We start from the raw sequence: 22,354 nt of genomic DNA on the forward strand, positions 1-22,354 counted from the left end.
ATGGAAAGAAGCCTTGCTGATTTGAGTGTCATCGTTGATTTCTACCCAACGACCATCCATTCCGACGACAAAAGAATGTTTTTAAAGCGGGCATAACTGAAACGGAAGGTCCATCCTCAAGATTGTCTGGCATAGAGATTATAAGAAGATTGCGATATTTTCTAGATATATTAACAGATGCCCGATGTCCTACACCCTTCCGTGGATTTGGGAAGGATCATAATTGGACGAAGAAATATATTTTTTGGGAACTACCGTATTGTCCGACCCTATTGATACGACATAATTTGGATGTGATGCATGTGGAGAAAAATGTGTTTGATAATGTGTTCAATACAGTAATGAATGTTAAAGGAAAAATGAAGGATAATCTGAAGGCCCGTATGGATTTAAATTTAATATGTAAAAGACCAGAATTAGAACTCAAAGAGTATAATGGCAAAGTACTGAAACCAAAGGCAAAGTATGTGCTCAGACCTGATAAAATAAAACATGTATGTCAATGGTTGAGACAATTGAGATTTCCAGATGGATATGTCTCTAACATTGCTCGGGCTGTGAAGATTGACGATGGACAGTTATATGGGTTGAAGAGCCATGATTGTCATATCTTTATGCAACGATTGATACCCCTAGCATTCCATGATATGTTAGACAAACCTATATGGGGGTATTGTCTGAGTTGAGCGGATTTTTCAGAACATTGTGCGCATCGGAGGTCGTAGTATCAGATGTAAAGAATCTCGAGGACTCTGTCATCACCACTGTTTGTCTGCTAGAAAGATATTTCCGTCAACATTTTTCAATGTTATGGAACATTTGATCATACATCTGCCATATGAACTAAGGGTTGGTGGCCCTGTGCAATATCGATGGATGTACCCATTTGAATGGTATATGTTTTTTTATATTTGTCTCTTTAATGACAGATATTTAAAATTTGAAATGTATATTTTTGTCAGATGCATGTTCGACGTAAAAAAAAAGGTTCGTAATAAAGCAAGAGTAGAAGGCTCTATTTGTGAGGCGTACACTTTAGAAGAGATTTCAAATTTCTCATCTATGTACTTCGAGCCTCATATTCCAACATGTTACACATGTCCGCCCCGTAACGATGATGGAGAACAAGTAACTGTAGCTGACAAGCTATCGATATTTCAACCACTTGGGCATGCATTTGGTAGTTGTCGATCAAGGCTATTGACAGATCGAGAGCAAGACGCAGCACACATCTATATTCTTTTTAATTGCTCAGCGATCGGCCCATACATCGAGTAAGTATATGTAGATGCAACACAATTATAAATCATTTTATGTTCTATATGTGAATACATGGCTCGGTAATATAAGTATTTGTGGTTTGCAGACGATTTGATTTGGAGTTGCAAAGAGAAGTTTCACATCTCACTGATGCAGAAGTACAAAAAGAACGTGAAACTAAGTTTGTGGAGTGGTTGAAACAGTTGGTAAAGAAGCTAACATAAATTTTGTACTTATAAACAACACTAAGTTACTTAATTGATCATGATCACAATCATTGTTTATGTCTATGCGTAGGTCTGCCATGGTGATGTTAAAGATCATGGAATATGTGATTTAGAAAATGGTCTGACCAAAGTTGTGCAATGCTACAACGGGTACATCGTAAATGGTTATCGATTCCATACAAAAGATTACGGTATAAACAAATCAACGATAAATAGTGGCGTGTGTGTCAAGGGTAGCAGCTACGGTGAAAATGAACATGATTACTACGGTGTTATAGAGGAAATAATGGAGTTGACTTACTTAGGCATAAATAACAGGGTAACTTTATTCAAGTGTCATTGGTTTGATCCAACTGCAACAAGACTCGACAAAGCTTCAGGCATTGTGGAGGTGAATCATAAATCCAGGTTTGGAACATATGAACCATTCATATTAGACTCGCAATCTCAACAAGTTTATTATACTTCATATCCGAGTATAAAAAAGTCAGATAGAAATGAATGATGGGCAGTTTGCAAGGTGAAGTCTAAACTATACCCCGAGTATGATCAGTTACAGGAAGATGAGTTAGTTGAAGACAGCGATTACTATTAATCAGATGATGTCTATGACTTTGCTTATGGTCTCGATGTTGCGCATGATATGCATGTCATATCTCCATTGGCCGATGAAACATTCATAGAGGAATGTGATCCAAATGATGTACCAAGTGGATGGGCAAACAATGAAGAAGAAGAAGAAGAAGAAGAAAGTCAAACTGATGACGAGGAAGAATTCTCAAGCTAGTGAGCAAAATCTTGTACTACAAGCCTCTATTTAAATGCATTGCAGTACTTGATGTGAATGATTTGAATTATTTGAATGTATTGTAATACTTGATGCGAATAAATGAGTTGTATTGTAATACTTGGTGTGAATGATTAAAAATTTTATTTGAATGTATTGTAATACTTGGTGTGAATGATTAAAAATTTTATTTGAATGTATTGTAATACTTGATACGAATGATTCGAATGCATTGCAATACTTGATGTGAATGATTTGAATTATTTGAATGTATTGTAATACTTGATGCGAATGCATGACTTGTATTGCAACACTTGATGTGAATGATTAAAAATTTTTATTTGAATGTATTGTAATACTTGATACAAATTATTTGAATGCATTGTAATACTTGATGTGAATGATTTGAATTATTTGAATGTATTGTAATACTTGATACGAATGATTCGAATGCATTGCAATACTTGATGTGAATGATTTGAATTATTTGAATGTATTGTAATACTTGATACGAATGATTCGAATGCATTGCAATACTTGATGTGAATGATTTAAATTATTTGAATGTATTGTAATTTATGCAACAAATGATTTGAATTATTGCAATACTTGATGTGAATGGTTCGAATTATTTGAATGCATTGTAATACTTGATGCGAATGATTTGAATGCATTGCAATGCTTGATGTGAATGACTTGAATGCATTGAAGTACCTGATATGAATGATTTGAATTATTGTAATACTTGATGCGAATGACTTGAATGTATTGTAATACTTGATGTGAATTATTTGATTGTATTGTATGACATATGTTATTTGTTAGAATATGGTTCATGGAGGTTACAATGGTCGCTCATCCAGTAGTAGCCAGGCCCAACCTTCATCTTCACGGGCTCCTGTGATAGGTATATTGATTAACTAATTGGATGCTTGATTAGTTCAAATGTGCATTCTGAGAACTTCTAACGTATTTTTTTACAGATAATGTTTCGCCTATACATGACCCACCTACACTAGTTGATCACACAAGTCAGGAGCCAACACAGAAAGCAGGGTCTTCTCAGTTTGGCACAAGAAGACTCATTCGAATAGTGTATATCAATAATCGGTCGTAAGTATTTTGTTTTCAATTATTGCATATCTTATAAATATTTTATATTGATATTTACTGTGTAACAATTCATGTGCAGCATGAGGTTTGAGCCACAAGAAGTAGTACGGGAGATTAGGAATTCACTTCTTCAACATCTACCAGGACCGGTTGCTTAATGGAAAAAGTACCCAAAGGAGGTGTTAGACAGATTGTGGTCCTTATTCACGGTATATAGTTGTTCCTCATAGTTAATGTGTTTCATATTTAATTTTTTTAAGTAATGTATACTAACTTTCTGAAAATATTTGTAGGCTTCCAATCGCTTCGCGACTACGGTAGAAGAAAATGATGCAAGGAAGGTGTGGCAGAAGGTGGCTGCTAATCGATTTGTAGATATGTTGCACACTATGAAGACTGCAGCAAAAAAAGCATCTGGCGTAATAGATGATCCACTACAGTGGAAGGGCCATGGCCCTATTACTATCAGGAGAGATTATTGGGATGAAATGTGTGATAAGTGGGCAGAAGATGCATTTCGAAATCGCTCTGCGAAGGTTACACAAAATCGAGCGAAAATGCCCAAAGCCCATCTACACACAGGTGGATCTAAGACATTTGAGAGCCACCTGAAGAAAATGGTAACTCATCAATATATAATATTAATTTTATAATTATTGTTGCAAACTTGTGAACTAAATTTTTTGTCCTTTAACTTCTCAGGAAGCAGAAAAAGGAGGCATTGTACCATATAATGACGTGTTTATTGAAACACATAAACGGAAGACCACGAGAGTCTTCGTATCATAGAAGGCGAGAATGACAACAGTATGTATTTATTCTATTAATAATCATTGCAATATATATGCAAGTTATCATAATGTTATCATTAATTATTAATGCATACTTTAAACATTATTTTGTAGGAGGCATATGAGCAACAGATGGTAGAACGATATGGCGATGACGCTACTCATTATCCATCATTTGATCCTACAGCATGGGTGACTGCAACAGGTGAACCCAAAAAAGGTCGCGTGTTCGGGTTTAGGAGTAATATGAACACTTCGCCAGTTATTGCTTCTTCCAGTTACGGCTCACCGACTTCTTGCGCCGACATAAGCTCTAAGCAGCAGACTATTCTTTTCGGTGATGATGTACGCCAGATCATTACGGAATCACTGAATAACTACTTCCATGACACTGTCGCCCCCTTTCTCCGAAATGAGATCAACAATCTTATTCTGAACAGGGGATCTTCGATTCCAGGTCCCTCTCAGGTATAATCACATATTCAGTTTTTTGTCTGCCTTAGAACACATATGAGCATAATCGAATCACATATATAACTTTTTGCCTGCCTTAGAGCACATATGAGCATGATAGAATCACATATAGAGTTTTTTGCCTGCCTTAGAGCACATATGAGCATGCTATAATCACATATAAAGTTTTTTGCCTGCCTTAGAGCACATATGAGCATGATAGAATCACATATAAAGTTTTTTTGACTGCCTTAGGACACATATGAGCATGCTATAATCACATATTCATTTTTTTGACTGCCTGAGAACACATATGAGCATGTCATAATCACATATTCAGTTTTTTGACTACTTTAAAACACATATGAGCATGCCAAAATCACATATAGAGTTTTTTTACTGCCTTAGAACATATATCATTCATGATAGAATCACATATAAAGTTTTTTGCTTTGCATGCCTTAGAGCATATATGAGCATGATAGAATCACATATAAAGTTTTTTTGTCTGCCTTAGAACACATATGAGCATGCTATAATCACATATTCAATTTTTTGACTGCCTTAGCACACATACGAGCATAATCGAATCACATATATAGCTTTTTGCCTGCCTTAAAGCACATATGAGAATGGTAGAATCACATATAGAGTTTTTCTGACTGCCTTAGAATACATATGAGCATGACATAATCACATATAGAGTTTTTTTATTGCCTTAGAACACATATCATTCATGATAGAATCACATATAGAGTTTTTTGCCTGCCTTAGAGCACATATGAGCATGCTATAATCACATATAAAAAAAATTTATTGCCTTAGAACACATATGAGCACGTGATAGAATCACATGTAGTGTGTAATTTATTTCATTATATTTTGTTTATCAATACTGACTGTTTTTTTCTTGTGTAGGCTGCTAGCGATAATCAGCGTAGCGGAGCTGAAGAGACAGATAAAGGCAATGAACAAGAAGACGCACAAAATCTTGGCGATGATTAGAGAACTGTGTTGAAGAAGTTCTAGTTTTTTTTGTTTCCTAATTGTAATTGTTGAATTGTAAATAATTAAACTTGTTAATTTTAAGGTGGAATGATTAATTGTTTGTAGATTCCTTTTATATGAAAATTTTTGTGTAGTTTGTTTTTTATTTACAGGAAATATAAATTGTATCGTTCTCGGTATTTAATTTTTTTTTCGTGTTTGCGACGGAAACATCCGTCGCTATGGATATAAACCTAACGACGGCGTAGCAACGGAAACAGTCGTCGCTATGCATATAAATCTAGCGACGGCTTCGCGACGAACATAAATCCGTCACCAAGCCGAGGTCGCCGTTTAGTACCGACGGATTGGCGACAGAATACATCGCTCGTTATTCTGTCGCAAGTAGCGACGGACCGAGCGACGAATTTATTCAGTCGCCAGTTAGCGTCGAAAAATTTGTGACGTAAGCATACCGTCGCCTCGTCCTCGCTAATCCGTCGCTAAGTCGGTTAGCGACGGAATGTGGTCGTCGCTAATCCATTGCTTTGTTGTGGTGCTGCCGCAGGTAAATTTTTTTTTCCAGCAGGGGGGTCGCCCCCCGACTGCCCCTTCTATTTTTTTTCTGACAAAGGGTCGCCCGTCGCACCCCACCTGCCTCTTCTATTTTTTTTTTGGCAAGGGGGTCGCCCCCTGCCGCGTTCTATTTTTTTTCGGCAGGGGGTCGCCCCTTGCCGCATTTGATTTTTTTCGGCAGAGGGGCGACCCCCTGCCGTGTTCTATTTTTTCCGACAAGGGGTAGTCCCCTGCCGCATTTTATTTTTTCTAGCAGGGGGTCGACCCTCCTGCCTCGTTTGTTTTTTTCTGGCAGGAGGCGACCCCTGCCGCGTTTTATTTTTCCCGGCAGTGGGTGTGGACCCCTTGCCTCGTTGTTTTATTCGGGCAGGCATCGACCCCTTTGCCTCGTTGTTTTATTCGGGTAGGGGGTTGCCCGCTGCTTTTCCGTCAGGGGGTCGCCCTCCTGCCACTTTTTTTTTCGACAGAAGGGCGACCCTCTGCCTCGTTTTTTTATTCGGGCAGAGGGTTGCCCCCGTGCCTCATTTTTTTTTGGCAGGGGGTTACCCCTTGCCTCATTTTTTTATTCGAGCAGAGGGTCGCGCCCGTGCCTCTTTTTTTCGGCACGGGGGCGACCCCTGCCTCGTTTGTTTTTTTCGGCAGGAGGGTGACCCCTGCCTCGTTTGTTTTTTTCGGTACGGGTCGCTCTCGTGCCTCATTTTTTTATTCGGTAGGGGGACGCCCTCCTGTCGCTTTTTTATTCGAGCAGGGGGTTGCCCCCCAACCCCCTGCTTTTTCGGCAGGAGGGTGACCTTGCCTCGATTTTTTTTCGGCAAGTGGTGATTTCATTTTAACACAGTGTCTCTTACAGATTTCTCAACGGAACTCACTTGTGCCCCGCCACCCGTGGTAAGTAAGTGACAAAAATAATGCAAATCGGGTAAATACTCGTGGTGAGTATGTGATGCAAGTGCATCACATGTAATTTAATTTATTGGATGTAACATTTTACTGTTCACACACTCACTTAGTTGTTGACTGCTTTGATGGAGTTTGGAGATCATGTTGAGCATGATTTTAATGTATGAGAATAAAAGTGTTCTTGTTTTTGGAGTACGGATTTCATGTTAGGCATGGTAGTAGTTAGCGAGATATTGAAGTGTGTTTGCTGCAGGTACATGTTTGACATTTGTTTGATATGAATAATTTCGATGTATTGCAATGTTTGATGTGATTGTATTCATGCTTGCATGTAGTTACTTTCAATTGATTATGACTTCCATGTGAAATTATATAATGAAAGCATGCTTCAAATAAATGTATCGTGTCATGAATAGTTTGCACATAAAAATATTAAGTTATCAATGCATGCATCATAATTCTTGTGATTGTATGACATCATATATTGCATGATAAAATTGATATTTTCTTCATCATAGCATTCTGATGGTTCTCTTTTAACTGGTTAGGATACTATTTGTAACATCATACGACAAAATGACTGCAAACCGTGAATGGATGTACCATAGGATAGTTGACAATGAGTTATCGCATGAATATATGGATGGTGTTGAAAGTTTTATTGAATTTGCAATGACAAGTGTCAGTACAGTGGATCCCATAGGTCGGATTAGATGTCCCTGCAAGATTTGTAAGAATAATCGATTTGTAGAACCTCATGGCGTTAGACATCACCTATAGAGGAAGGGTTTTGTGAGTGATTATCAGAATTGGACGTTTCATGGAGAAGAATTTAGAAACAATTTTGATGCACGGGTGAATGTGGTGCATGATAATCCATATATGGATTTGATATTTGATGCCGCAGAAACAGAACTGGATTATGCTATGAGTCCTAGCGATGTAAGAACTACAGTAGATAAAGAATCACCAAACGATGCAGCTAGTAGATTTTATGATTTACTTAGAGATGCTGATGAGCCACTTTAGAACGGTTGCGAGAGTCACACTATCTTATTTGCAGTTCTTCAACTAATGAATTTGAAGTCCGAGTATAATTTGAGTCAATCATGTTTTGATCGTTTTTGCATGATTGTGAAGAGTATGTTGCCCAAAGATGAGAAATTGCCACAAAATTTTTATCGTGTGAAAGTTGCTTGTCCAAATCAATATATGTTGTATTTCAATGATCAGGTAAACAACATATCATGCCTGTCATGTGGGCATCCTCGATTCAAGCCAAAGACAAGAGACAATGGTAGCACGAGATCAAAGGAAGTTTCATACAAGTCGCTCCACTACTTTCATATCACTCCTAGATTGCAACGATTGTACGTGTCTTCAAGGACAGCTAAACACATGTGATGGCATGCAAATAAAGTTTGACACGATGAAGACAACATCACGCATCCTGTTGACGCTGAAGCTTGGAAGCACTTTGATCGTACTCATCATAACTTCATAATGGAAGTGAGAAATGTTAGACTCAGTCCATGTACAGATGGATTTAATCCATTTGGGGGTAGATCAACTCCATACTCATGTTGGTTAGTATTTGTAACTCCATACAACCTTCCACCAAGCTTGTGTATGAAGCATCCAAATTTTTTCTTGTCTCTGTTTATCCCTGGTCTGACCTCACCTGGCCAAAATCTTGATGTGAATGATTTGAATGATTTGAATATATTATAATACTTAATGCGAATGATTTGAATGTATTGCAATACTTGATGTGAATGATTTGAATGATTTGAATGTATTATAATAGTTGATGTGAATGATTTGAATATATTGCAATACTTAATGTGAATGATTTGAATGTATTGCAATTATGTGAATGATTTGCAAGTATTCCAATGATTTGAATGATTTGAATATATTGTAATACTTGATGCAAATTAATTAAATATATTGTATGACATTTTTTATTTGTTAGAATATGGTTCATGGAGCTTACAGTGGTCGTTCATCCAGTAGTAGTCAGGCCCAACATTCATCTTCATGGGCTCCTGTGATAGGTATATCATTTAACTAATTGGATGTTTGATTAGTTGAAATGCGCATTTTGAAAATTTCTAACGTATTTTTGTATAGATGATGTTTTGCATGTACATGACCCACCTACACCAGTTGATCATACAAGTCAGGAGCCAACACAAGATGCAAAGTCTTCTCAGTCTTGCACAAGAAGACTTATTCGAATAGTGTATATTGGTAATCGACCGTAAGTATTTTATTTTCACTTATTGCATATCTTATAAATATTTTATATTGATATTTACTGTGTACCAATTCATGTGCAACATGAGGTTTGAGCCACAAGAAGTAGTATACGAGATTAGGAATTCACTTCTTCAACATCTATTAGGACCGGTCGTTCAATGGAAAGAGTATCCAAAAGATATGATAGAAAAATTGTGGTCCTCATTCACGGTATACAGTTGTTTGTCATAGTTAATGTGTTTCATATTTAATTTTTTTTTATAGTCATGTCTACTAACTTTCTGAAAATATATATAGGCTTCGAATCTCTTCGCGACTACGGTGGAGGAACATGATACAAGGAAGGTGTGGCAGAGGGTGGCTGTCAATCGATTTGCAGACATGCTGCACAATATGAAGACTGCAGCAAAAAAAACATCTGGCGAAATAGATGATCCACTATAGTGGAAGGGCCATGACCCTATTACTATCAGGAGAGATTATTGGGAGGGAATGTGTGACAAGTGGGCGGGGAATGCATTTCGAAATCGCTCTGCGAAGGCTGCATAAAATCGAGTGAAAATGCCCGAAGCCCATCTACACACAGGTGGATCTAAGGCTTTTGGGAGCCACCTGAAGAAAATGTTAACTCATCAATATATATATTATCAATTTTATAAGTATTGTTGCAAACCTGTTAACTAAATTTTTTATCATTTAACTTCGCAGGAAGCAGAAAAATGATGCATTGTACCATATAAGGATGTGTTTGTTGAAACACATAAACGGAAGACCACGGGAGACTTCGTATCAGAGAAGGCGAGAACGATAACGGTATGTATTTATTCTATTAATAATCATTGTAATATACAAGTTATCATAAATATTGTAATTCTTAATTATTAATGCATATTGTAAACATTATTTTGTAGGAGGCATATGAGCAATAGATGGTGGAGCGATATGCCGATGACTCTACTCAACATCCATCATTTGATCCTGCAGCATGGGTGACTGCAGCAGGTGAACCCAAAAAGGGTCGTGTGTTCGGGTTTTGGAGTAATATGAACACCTCACCTGTTGTTGCTTCCTCCAGTCACGGCTCACAGACTTCTTTCGTCGATATAATCTCCAAGCATCCTATTTTTTCCGGTGATGATGTACGCCAGATTGTTAAGGATACAATGCGTGACTACCTCCATGAAACCATCGTCGATGTTCTCCGAGCTGAGTTTAACAGTTTTTTGCTGAACAGGGGAACTTCGATTGCAGGTGCCTCTCAGGTATGAAAGTTTCATGCGATATATTGCATGTCGTTAGATTTCATATAACTTTGATTGCCTTAACTTAGGTGCATTGAATATAATTTATTTCAGTATAATATTTTTACTGCCTTTGAATACATATACAACACGAGCATGGTAGAATCAAATATACAACTTTTTACTGCCTTAGAGCACATATGAGCATGCTAAAATCACATATAGAGTTTTTTTTACTGCTTTAGAACACATATGAGCATAATATAATCACATATATAACTTTTTGCCTGTCTTAGAACAAATATAGGCATGATACAATCACATATAAAGTTTTTGCCTGCCTTAGAGCACATATGAGCATGATAGAATCATATATATAGTTTTTTGACTGCCTTAGAACACATATGAGCATGATATAATCACATATTCAGTTTTTTGACTGCCTTAGAACACATATGAGCATGACAGAATCACATATACAACTTTTTCCTGCCTTAGAGCACATATGAGCATGGTACAATCACATATAGAGTTTTTCTGACTGCCTTAAAACACATATGAGCATGATATAATCACATATAAAGTTTTTTTACTGCCTTAGAACACATATGAGCATGATAGAATCACATATAAAGTTTTTTGCCTGCCTTAGAGTACATATGAGCATGATAGAATCACATATAAAGTTTTTTTGACTGCCTTAGAACACATATGAGTATGCTATAATCACATATTCAGTTTTTTGACTGCCTTATGAGCATGATAGAATCACATATACAGTTTTTTGCCTACCTTAGAGCACATATGAGCATGGTAAAATCACATATAGAGTTTTTCTTACTGCCTTAGAGCACATATGAGCATGATATAATCACATATTCAGTTTTTTGACTGCCTTAGAACACATATGAGCATGATAGAATCACATATAAAGTTTTTTGCCTGCCTTAGAGCACATATGAGCATGATAGAATCACATATAAAGTTTTTTTGACTGCCTTAGAACACATATGAGCATGCTATAATCACATATTCAGTTTTTTGAGTGCCTTAGAACACATTTGAGCATGATAAAATCACATATACAGCTTTTTGCTTGTCTTAGAGCACATATGAGCATGGTAGAATCACATATAGAGTTTTTTTGACTATCTTAGAATACATATGAGCATGATATAATCACATATAGAGTTTTTTTATTGCCTTAGAACACATATCATTCATGATAGAATCACATATAGTGTATAATTTATTTCAATATATTTTGTTTATCAATACTGACATTTCTTTTCTTGTGTAGGTTGCTGGCGATAATCAGCGTAGTGGAGCCGAAGGGACAGATCAAGGCAATGAACAAGAAGACGCACAAAATCTTGGCGATGATTAGATTAATGTGTTGAATTTGTTCTACTTTCTTTTTGTTTTGAAAATGTAAATGTTGAATTGTAAATAATTAAAACTTGCGAATTTTAAAGTGGAACGATTAATTATTTTAGATTCCTTTTATATGTATTTTTATGTGTACTTTGTTTTTTATTCACAGGAAATATAAATTGTACAGTAAATATAAATTGCAGCACGAGAAATTTTTTCTCGATATTTAATTTTCAAATATTTTTTTATTTTTTTTTTGTTTGCGACGGATTAGCAACGGATATATCCGTCACTATTTATTATTACCGTTAAAGTTAGCGACAGATTAGCAACGGCAGTAAATCTGTCGCCAAACCGAAGTCGTCGTTTAGTAACAACGGCCTTGCGACGAAAGTTGTCATTCGTTATTCCGTCGCAACTTAGCGACGAAACTGACGACAAATACAGTATGTCGCTACGTAGCGACGAAACGGGCGACGAATATATGTCGTTGCTTATTAGCGTCGAAAAATTTGTGATGAAAGATATTCGTCGCTACTTCGACGCTAAGCTGTCGCTAATCTGGTTAGCGATGGATTAGCCACAGATTAGCGATGGATTTTGGTCATCGCTAATCCACTGGTTTGTTGTATTGCTTGGAGTTGCCTGTTTTAATAATGTTTAAACATAAAATTTGTTGGAGTTTAGTATTGGCTAGTGCTACTCTGGTACAAGTTTTGTTTTAGTTTTTCCTAATAGAATTGGCATGCTTTATATGATGAAGAGCAGTAATAATTTTTGTAGTCCAAAATATTATAAAAGTAGAAGCAAAAAGTTGGATGCTTTATAATTTTTTATTAATTAACATTCTTGTCATGTGGGTTTAGAATGTAATTAAAATTTTGTATGAGCATTTGTATAGAGTTTTTATAAAATAGCACGTGCTACTTACATTGCACATTATAATTTTTTCAAAAATTAATTACTATTTATAACTTCTCTCTCCCCCTTTTTAATGGTTGAAAGGATTTTATAATGTTTTAAATTTATCAATATGTTTATGGTTCTTATTATTTTTCCTTTCAATCTTGATAAATGTATATGATTTAATGGTTTCGCCATATTAGAGGTCAGCTTAAATCTTTCCTCAAACCACTAGCTCTATGAACCAACAGCTCCGTTACTAATTTATTGTGGTTTTAGGGTTCGTGTGTAGGACCTTGCTAGGTCGAATATGATATCAATGTGATTAGGAAACACACACAAAGACAATATAACTAGTAAAAAAGTAAACCACACAAAAAATACAAGGATTTACCTAGTTCAAAAATATGCATACATCCATGAGAAGAGCATCGAGAGTCTTTATTAATATGAAATCAGTCTCCAAACAATATGCAAATACAAGAAAGAGTCAAAACAAACAAAAACAATATCAAACCAACTATACCATGAATCTCAGTTATCAAACACCAAAAAAACACACTAATGCCCATTCACTGTACTGGAATTGTCGATTTGTTGAACCCATTCACTATACCGGATTTATCTTAATTAATCCTCTCTAAACCCAAGAGAGGCCACCTCTTCTTAAACCCAAAAGAAACCTCTCTCTCTCTCTCTCTCTCTCTCTCTCTCTCTCTCTCTCTCTCTCTCTCTCTCTCTCTCTTACACCTAAGTAAGCCTACGTACTATACTCCTCTCAGTCTCATCGCCTCTAAGAAAAACATCTTTCTCTTTCATTTAGGGCACGTTTGATCGTGCGTCCCACGTCACCGGGGACGTTGTGGAAACACTTTTTTTTTACCGACTACCCCTGGAACGATGGGGATGGTACACTTTTTAAAAACAAAAAATGAAAAAATAAAACTTATTTAGGACAAACTGGACAGTGTATCCTGGACAGAAATACTGTCGTTTAGTCCTGGGCAAAGTGTTTTGTCCTAACCTGGACAGGGAATCAAAGGCCCCCTTAGTGTTTACACCTCAAAAAAGAAAGCTCATCTCTTTCTCGCTCGTTCTTTTTTTAATGCTCAAAATTTTTTACATAGTTTCTTTTCTAAATTCATCGCCATGATTAACCAAAAGACGATGTCACACAAGATTCTTCAAATGTCACAGTTCACATGTACAAATGTTCAAGCCACAAATTAATACTCATTTGCTTAAATATCTTAAATGTATGTTGCTTAAATTGACTCTGTGTGCAGCGGGATGGAATTCGGGCTCATTCCAACATCCCTTAGAGAAGCCCTTTTAGTTGGAATCTAGAAAAACTCTCATAGAAAAATAAAATTTTGCCTATGAGAATTTTGATCTGATAAATTTTTTTTTACTTGTTTGGGTGGCATGAAAAAAATAAAATAAAAAACTTATAAAAATGAGAGAGGGGAGGAGGGTGGTGGTGGTAAAGCTTCTCCGGGAGGTGGATGGTGGTGATGGTGGAAAATCATCATGAAGTGGTGGTGGTAGAGCTTCTCCGGCATTATTTTTAAGGTGGGTGAAGGATGGATGGCGGTTTTCTGAGAGGTGGGTGGTGGTGGAGGTGGAGATTCTTGGGCGCAGTTTTCAGAGAGGTGGGTGATGGTGATAGATAGTGGAAAATCATTGTAGACAGGACGGTTTTCCAGAAAGTGGATGATGGTGGGTGGTGGTGAGATTGATGATGGTGGTGGTGAGTGGACCTCACCATTTTCTATTAGTAGGAACATTCTTCCACCTCCCTCTTCCAGTAGTGTTTTCTATAAAAAGTATATTTTTTAGAAAAACTCTCTTAGAGAAAAATTTTCTCATTTGTAAGGGTCGAAAAGACCGTATGGATTTTTTCACTTTGTATCACTTTGCTTACGTCTTTCCCACTTCCAAACATGCCTTTAGAGAGGATATATCATATGAGAAACAAGCTAGACTGGTGTATAATGTATAGCATGATTATTCATTATGTTTTGTGATAGGTTCAAATGTTTTATGAATACCGAATAAAACTTGATTTCTCATTTTCCTTCAATGGCATCCGCAGAACATTTTCATGGATGAGGATATTTAAATCTAGAAAGAATGGGTTCAGCTCAAGCTTCACGCATGGTCGTATCCACTGTTATAAGGACAACTTTCAATTTATGTAGAAGCAGATGTGATTGAAAACCAGGACTCCAATCAGACGGAGTTTATTTTTATTCTTTACAAAACAAACAGATAATTTATACCATTTCATGCCAATCATCCACTCACATTTAGTGTTCCTTGGCACCAAATTCTTGCACAATCTTCAACAATGCATTTATGCAAGACCATAGTTATTTCCCCCCCAAAAAATAAAAAATTACAACTTGGAAGATTGCACACCACCTGCCATGTCTACAAATTTCCACTTTCTCTGAGTCACTGGAATTGCAAGGCTTCTTTTGGCTTCCCCAGTAAAGAGCACACTGTAGCAGCAATATGTCTTGAAGACAGCCCTGCTGCTTCAATTTGATCTTGAGGAGAACCGTGGTCAATATATCTATCTGGAAGAACCATTGATCTTATCTGTGACAGATTCATCATTTAAATTAGCATTAAGAAAAACATGAAATATTCTAGTTTTGATGTCAAATAAATGACAGGAAGTTAAGGATCATTTGAATACCTTGAGGTTGCCATCTAAAAGGCCATTCAAACTCAAGAAATGAGTTACATGAGACCCGAAACCTCCAATTGATCCTTCTTCCACGGTAATCAAGATCTCATGCTCCTTTGCTAATCTTCTGATGAGCTCTGTATCCAGAGGCTTGCAGAAGCGAGCATCTGCAACAGTAACCGAGATGCCAGATTCATTTAGCGCCGTGGCAGCAACGATACAATTCTGTACTACGGAACCGAAGCCGAGTATGGCGACTCTGCTTCCTTCAAGGAGAATTCTTCCCTTTCCAATCTGTATCAACAAAAGGGGTGGCCAATGACGGGTAAAAAATTAGCTCTTCTCGATTTTATTTTCTGGGGCATTTGCATTCGTTTATCAGATACCAACCTCAAGAGGTGTTCCTTTGTTGTTAGATGGCAGTGCTACTCCAACTCCATTTCCTCTTGGAAACCTGAAACAGCTTGGTCTGTCATCGATGGCTGCCGCTGTGGCAACCATATGCATAAGTTCAGCTTCATCAGATGGAGCCATGACAACCATATTGGGCAAGCAGGCCATGTATGTGATATCAAATGCACCACAATGTGTAGGCCCATCTGCACCAACAAGACCAGCTCGATCAAGCGCAAATCGAACTGGTAGCTTCTGAAGATCCACATCATGAACAACCTACATAGAGATCTGGAAATGTGAGCGCCCTTGTGCAACCTATACAAAATATGTTTAAATGTAATTGAAACAATCCTCAAAAGTCCACTTTCTTCCCTTCTTTCTTTGTTATTTTCTCACAGACGAGCCAAGGAATCCTGACTATCTAATTCAGTTGTAAGGATTATGATGTGCTTGTAGAATACCTGATCATAGCCTCTTTGCAGAAAAGATGAGTAGATAGCACAGAAGGGCTTTAGACCCTCTGTAGCCAGACCAGCTGCAAATGTCACAGCATGTTGCTCGGCGATTCCCACATCGAAACAACGTTCAGGAAACCTATTCTGGAAGTAATTGAGACCTGTTCCTCCCCCCATTGCAGCATGGATTGCCACAATTTTATCGTCTAATTCCGCTTCAGCTATAAGAGAATTCGCAAAATATTGGGTGTATGAAAGAGTAGAAGATTTTGATTTGAATTGCTTCCCTGTTTGTGGATCAAACTTGACAACCCCTGTCATCAGATGGACATAGGATCAGATACCCATGAAAATTCCAGCAAGTTCAAGTCAAAATGCGGCCTTGATCTTATCTTACCATGCATTTTGTCAGCTGCAGCCTCTGCAGGTGGATATCCCTTCCCTTTTTCTGTAACTATGTGAATAAGTACTGGACCTGGTGCAGGCATTGCCTTCACCTTCTGAAAAATCGTCACCAAATCTTCGATATTGTGGCCATCGACCGGACCGATGTAGTACAAGCCCAGTTCCTCAAACAAGGTTGAACCAGATGCACCGATCATTCCCCTACAATATTCATCAACCTTTGCCGCAACTTGATGAGTACTTCCTCCAATCCGTTTGGTGATACTCTGCAACAAAGAGAACCATGTTTGAGCTTCCCACAAACGAATGCATGCCAACGAATTGCCAATATGTGAGTTTTCAGCTAACCTTTGCCGCTTCGCGAAGTGATCGAAGATTGGTGCTGGCTTGAAGCTTGGAAAGACAACTGCTCAGAGCTCCAACTGGAGGTGCAGGGCCATCAAGTGTGGCCGTTGGAAGGGAGACCTGCCTGTTGTCATTCAATACAACTATGAGGTTGGAATCCAAGAAGCCAGCATTATTCATGGCTTCATATGCCTGCCCTGCAGTCATGGCACCATCTCCAATTACAGAAATTACATTGTTGCTCTTTCCCAGCAGGTCTGCAGCCACTGCCATCCCTGCCACATTCATTTCAATAACAAAAGAAAGCCAAAGAAACAGAATCAAACACAATATACCATGAAAAAGACCAAAACAAACAAAACAGCATGTGATTTTCAGAAAACTGGTGGTGAGAAAAAGGAAATAAAGGAGAATCTGAATTTACCAAGACCAGCAGAGATGCTTGTCGAGCTATGTCCAGCACCAAAAGCATCATAAATACTCTCATCCCTTTTTGGAAATCCTGCCAGGCCTGTTGTTTGCCTTATAGTGTGCATTCTAGACCTTCTACCAGTCAAAATCTTATGTGGGTAGGTCTGCAAAACCACCACATCCCACTCTTGAGTTTCACCAACATGGCTAACTATGCATGTTCAAATAATTCGACCAGAAAAAAAATCATCAAAAAACAAGACTAAAAAAAGTTATAAACCTGATGACCAACATCCCATATGATCTTATCTTCGGGTGTATTGAAGACATGATGCAGTGCTACAGTCAACTCTACCACTCCAAGGCTTGAGCTAAGATGTCCACCAGTTTTTGATACAGTGTACACAGTATCTGCCCTGAGTTCGGCAGCTAATTGCTCTAGATCCTGAAAAGAAAAAAGTTTTGCTTCTTATTAGGCACTCCATGGTTCAAAATGTTTAAAGGAAAGAGAAAAAGAGAACCCCCCCCCCCCCCAAAAAAAAGAAAAAGAAAAATCAACCCACCCTTGTTGACAAGTTTTTCATGTGAACAGGGTAATTGATTGTGTCCAGTAATGGTGTTTCTGGTTTCTCTCCTGAGAAATCTATCATAAACTCGTCCTTTTCTCTTTCTATAATAAGCTTCCCCTCAGCACCAGACTTGCTAGCCTTGACACAGAACTGAACAAGGACAAGAAAAAAAAATTGAACCCATGCAACTTTAAAAATGAAAAAAGACAGTCGTTCACTTATTCCACATCCTTTAATCAACATGGAATAAATAAACCTAAAAATGAAGACCCAAATCAGTAATTTGGTTGTTGCAAAGCTAAAATATCAGGAAATTACCCTTCTGCAAACAGGGAAGGAGGTATTTTTCTTAGATTGAGATTTCAGAAAAGGAGAAGAAGGGAAGACAGATATGTTTTCAAGATGGGGAAAAGTTGAGGTTGCCATGACAGAGAGAGAAGCAGACATAAATGGATTTATGAATATGGGTCTGCCTTCCCCTGCACACACGCACAAACACACTCAGAGAGAGAGAAAGAGATTGTGTGGTATAGAAAATAGAGCAAGTCGGCTGGCTTTTATAATGTGGAAGCAGGGTGGAAAGTGGCAGAAAAGATAAGAATTTGATTCCTTTTGCTCATGTGGGGGGAATGGAGAGATGAATTTTTTATACGACAGAAGACTTTTGAGGGTTAAATAATACAAGCCCAAATTGTGTTTCAATCATCCCCAAAGTCATCCTTATCGTCATACCCTTATCTCATTGGCAGCAAGATGTTGTGATCAAATCGGAAACCCGTAATATTCTTGGCTCATAAAAACCCCATAGTTCATTGAAAACATGGTTCATGAGCCGCATCCCTAGCATTTGGAACATGTGGAACCAGTGGTGGAGACTGGATTCTAAACTAGGGTGGACACAAATACAAAGTAAAAGATAATTGTTAATAATATGTTTCAAAAAACCAAATCAAGACTATGTTTTCAACAAACATCATAAATGATTCATTTATGTTAGTTGATAAAAAAAACTTAATATTCTAACCAAAATCAAATTACACAATATTCATTGATTCATTTTCAATGGTAATTAGAAAAAAATACAAAAATCTTAAAACTATAAACTAAACATTTAGGTCATTAAAAAAAACCCTAATCCTTACAAACATTATAAATTATGCATTTATGATTACTTAATAAAAAACTACTAATATTTTAACCAAAATCAAATTACATAATATTCATGCATTCATGCCTATTTGTACACACACCTTAAAACCATAAAACTAGACATTTTCATTATTCTAAAAAAACCAAATAAAAACTTTAAATCCTAACAAACATTACATTATAGATATGCTAATTGAAAAAAAAAATCCCTAATTAAATATCTATGTCATTTGAAAAAATAAAATAAAAGATATAAATCCTAGTAAAAATCAAAGATTTAAGGGTTTGATAACCAAAATCAAGTATTTAATAATGGAATCATGCTTAATAATAATTAAAAAAATAGTAGACAAAAAACTTAAAACCTTCATTATATATTCATATATATTCATGTTATTTGAAAAAACCCAAATCAATACCCAAAATCCTAAAAGAAAATGAATATTTATGATTATTAAAAAAAAACAAGTAAAACTCCTAAGATTCTAATAAAAAATCAATCATTCATTATTCACGCCTAATGCCAATTAAAAAATAACACACACGAAATCCTGAAACCCTAATTAAACATTCATGCTATTTCAAAGAATAACTAACAAAAAATCTAAACACTAGCAATATATTATGCCAATTGAAAAAAAATAAAATTAAATCAAAACTCTAATTAAACATTCATGTTATTTCAAAAAATAACTAAATAAAAAAATGTAAACCCTAACAATACATTATGCTAATTAAAAAAAAAATCAAATTAAAACCTTAATTATTATAAAAATCATAAATTATGTTGTACTAAGGAATACAAAATCCTGTAATGATCATTACTTAAGAATGTTAAACATTAGAACGATTTATACTAACGAAGTAAAAATTCTGCAGCGATGATTAATTAAGAATGCTAAATATTTCAACAATTTATACTAATGAATGATAAATGCTGAACCGATTATAAAAATGATTTCAAACCATTTACCTCATTTAATTGCAAACCATCTAAAATGAACTTAGCATTATCTTGCTTTATATTTATTCTAGCCCACCGGCCGATCTTTGGAAAACCACAAATCGCAGGGCTATACTAAGGACGCAAGGCGATAATATGCTCCCACAACCAGGCCTACAAAATCATATATATATTAGTAAGACTATAACCTTCAACTATCTTAGTCTACAACTATACAATATGTAATAAATAATTACATAGACAAATGGCCAAAACCCTACAATGGTTTTTATACCATTATTCGCATGGTAAAGTTCACTATACAAGTGTGCGAGCATAGCAACACCCCATGCATAGTTGTCGACTATATCTAAGTCTTTCAAGAATTGCAGCCACAAGTAACTTATCCTCGAACCAGACAAATCAGAAAATAAAGTCAGACCAAAAAAATAAAGAAGGAAGTCACGCAACTCTTGGTCAGCTCTTTCAGATGTACATGTAGCGGACCAACCTTTCCATTTATTATAGAAAAAATAAACTTTCATCGATGTGGAATTGCTTCCACCAAAAATACATTGCCTTCATTCCTCCATCGACATTCCTAGAAGGGCCATGTACTTGTCCCTTGCGGTATAGTTTGAATCCCGTATTTGGACAACACTTTTAAGGCACTTAAGGCCCGTAATCCGTGCCACATCTTCTAGGGTCATGGTGATCTCAAAATAATCAAACTAGAATCTATTCATCTTATTATTCCACTTATTCACCTGGTGGGTCATGGTGTTCCAGCACGTTTCAAAAGAATGTTGGTCCAGAAGGCCGCCGAAGTGCATATTTTGTAATTGATCCTTCTGATATTCGCTCAGTTGTCCATACCACGACAGAACTATAGGCCACTGACAACGCCATCTGAGTTTTTCACTTGGTTCTCTACTTCTCTTATGATCTTCTTGTAACACAAAATAACATATTATTTGTATCAAATAAAAATTAGTCTCATTTATACTTCTACACATCGTTGTACACAGTAATCGTTATAAATAATAATTGTTGCACACTCGCTATACATAGTAATCGCTATCACAGTAATCACTATACATAATCATACCTATAACAATAAATCATTCATAGTAAATCGTTAACAGTAATCATTATACATAATCATACCTATAACAGTAAATCGTTCACGGTAATCGCTATACATAATCATACCTATAACAGTAAATCATTCACAGTAATCGCTATCACATTAATCGATATACATAGTAATAACTATCATAGTAAATCATGATAGACATGATCGATTTACGTACCTTGTTCACACTTTTCTCCTATTCATCTCCTCTCTCCTTCCTCTGCGTTCTTTGGCTCCCTACTCTGCTTTTTAATTTCTTCCTTCATTTCCATTTCTTTCTCTTTCTCCTCCTGCTTTTTCCTTTCCCTTCTCTTCCTCCTGCTTCTTCCTTTCCCTTTCCCTTTCCTTCTCTTCCTCCTCCTGCTTTTTCCTTTCCCTTTTCTTTTCTTCCTCCTCCTTCTTTTCTCTTTCCTTACCTTCCTCATCCTCCTTATCCTTCCTTTGCCATTCCTTTTCTTCATCATCCTCCTTCTCCTTCTCCTTCTCCTTCTCCTTCTCCTTCCTTACCTTCCTCGTCCTCCTTATCCTTCCTTTGCCTTTCCTTTTCTTCATCATCCTCCTTCTCCTTCTCCTTCCTTCGCCTTTCCTTCTCTTCCTCATCATGATGCTTCTTCCTTTGCCTTTCCTCTTCCATCTTCATCATTTACCTTTCCTTCTCTTCCTCATCCTTCTTCTTCAATTGTCTTTCCTTCTCTTTCTCCTCCTCCTTATTCTTTCTTTGCATTTTCTTCTCCTCCTCCTTCCTTTGCCTTTTCTTCTCCTTCTTCCTTTGCCTTTCCCTCTCCCTCTCCTCCTCCTTCATTTGCCTTTGTTTTTCATTCTCCTCCTCCTTCTTCCTTTGCTTTTCCTTCTCTTTGTCATCCTTCTTCTTCTTCTTCTTCTTTAGTTTTTCCTCATGCTTCCTTTGATCTTAGCTTCAATATCTGATGGATATTGCTCCGCATAATACAATTCCAACGCTTTATCCCTTTCTTTAT

At 36.7% G+C, this 22,354-nt stretch overlaps 1 protein-coding gene across 1 annotated transcript; it reads right to left on the minus strand.

The window, feature by feature from the left end:
- Nucleotides 1-15,087: 15,087 nt before the first annotated feature.
- LOC149834874 (1-deoxy-D-xylulose-5-phosphate synthase 2, chloroplastic-like) lies at nucleotides 15,088-18,681 on the minus strand. Its single transcript, XM_090011599.1, has 10 exons — nucleotides 18,469-18,681; nucleotides 18,145-18,300; nucleotides 17,862-18,026; nucleotides 17,595-17,745; nucleotides 17,174-17,445; nucleotides 16,818-17,091; nucleotides 16,427-16,734; nucleotides 15,960-16,241; nucleotides 15,579-15,863; nucleotides 15,088-15,478 (listed from the first exon to the last, which is right to left on the minus strand). Exons 1-10 carry the CDS (start codon nucleotides 18,595-18,597, stop codon nucleotides 15,332-15,334), a joined length of 2,169 nt encoding a protein of 722 aa, XP_089867725.1. The 5' UTR covers nucleotides 18,598-18,681; the 3' UTR covers nucleotides 15,088-15,331.
- Nucleotides 18,682-22,354: the final 3,673 nt, after the last annotated feature.

The sequence above is a fragment of the Nuphar pumila genome, chromosome 6, assembly GCF_984573655.1.
Source record: "Nuphar pumila chromosome 6, dmNupPumi1.hap1.1, whole genome shotgun sequence".
NCBI classification, from domain to species: domain Eukaryota; kingdom Viridiplantae; phylum Streptophyta; class Magnoliopsida; order Nymphaeales; family Nymphaeaceae; genus Nuphar; species Nuphar pumila.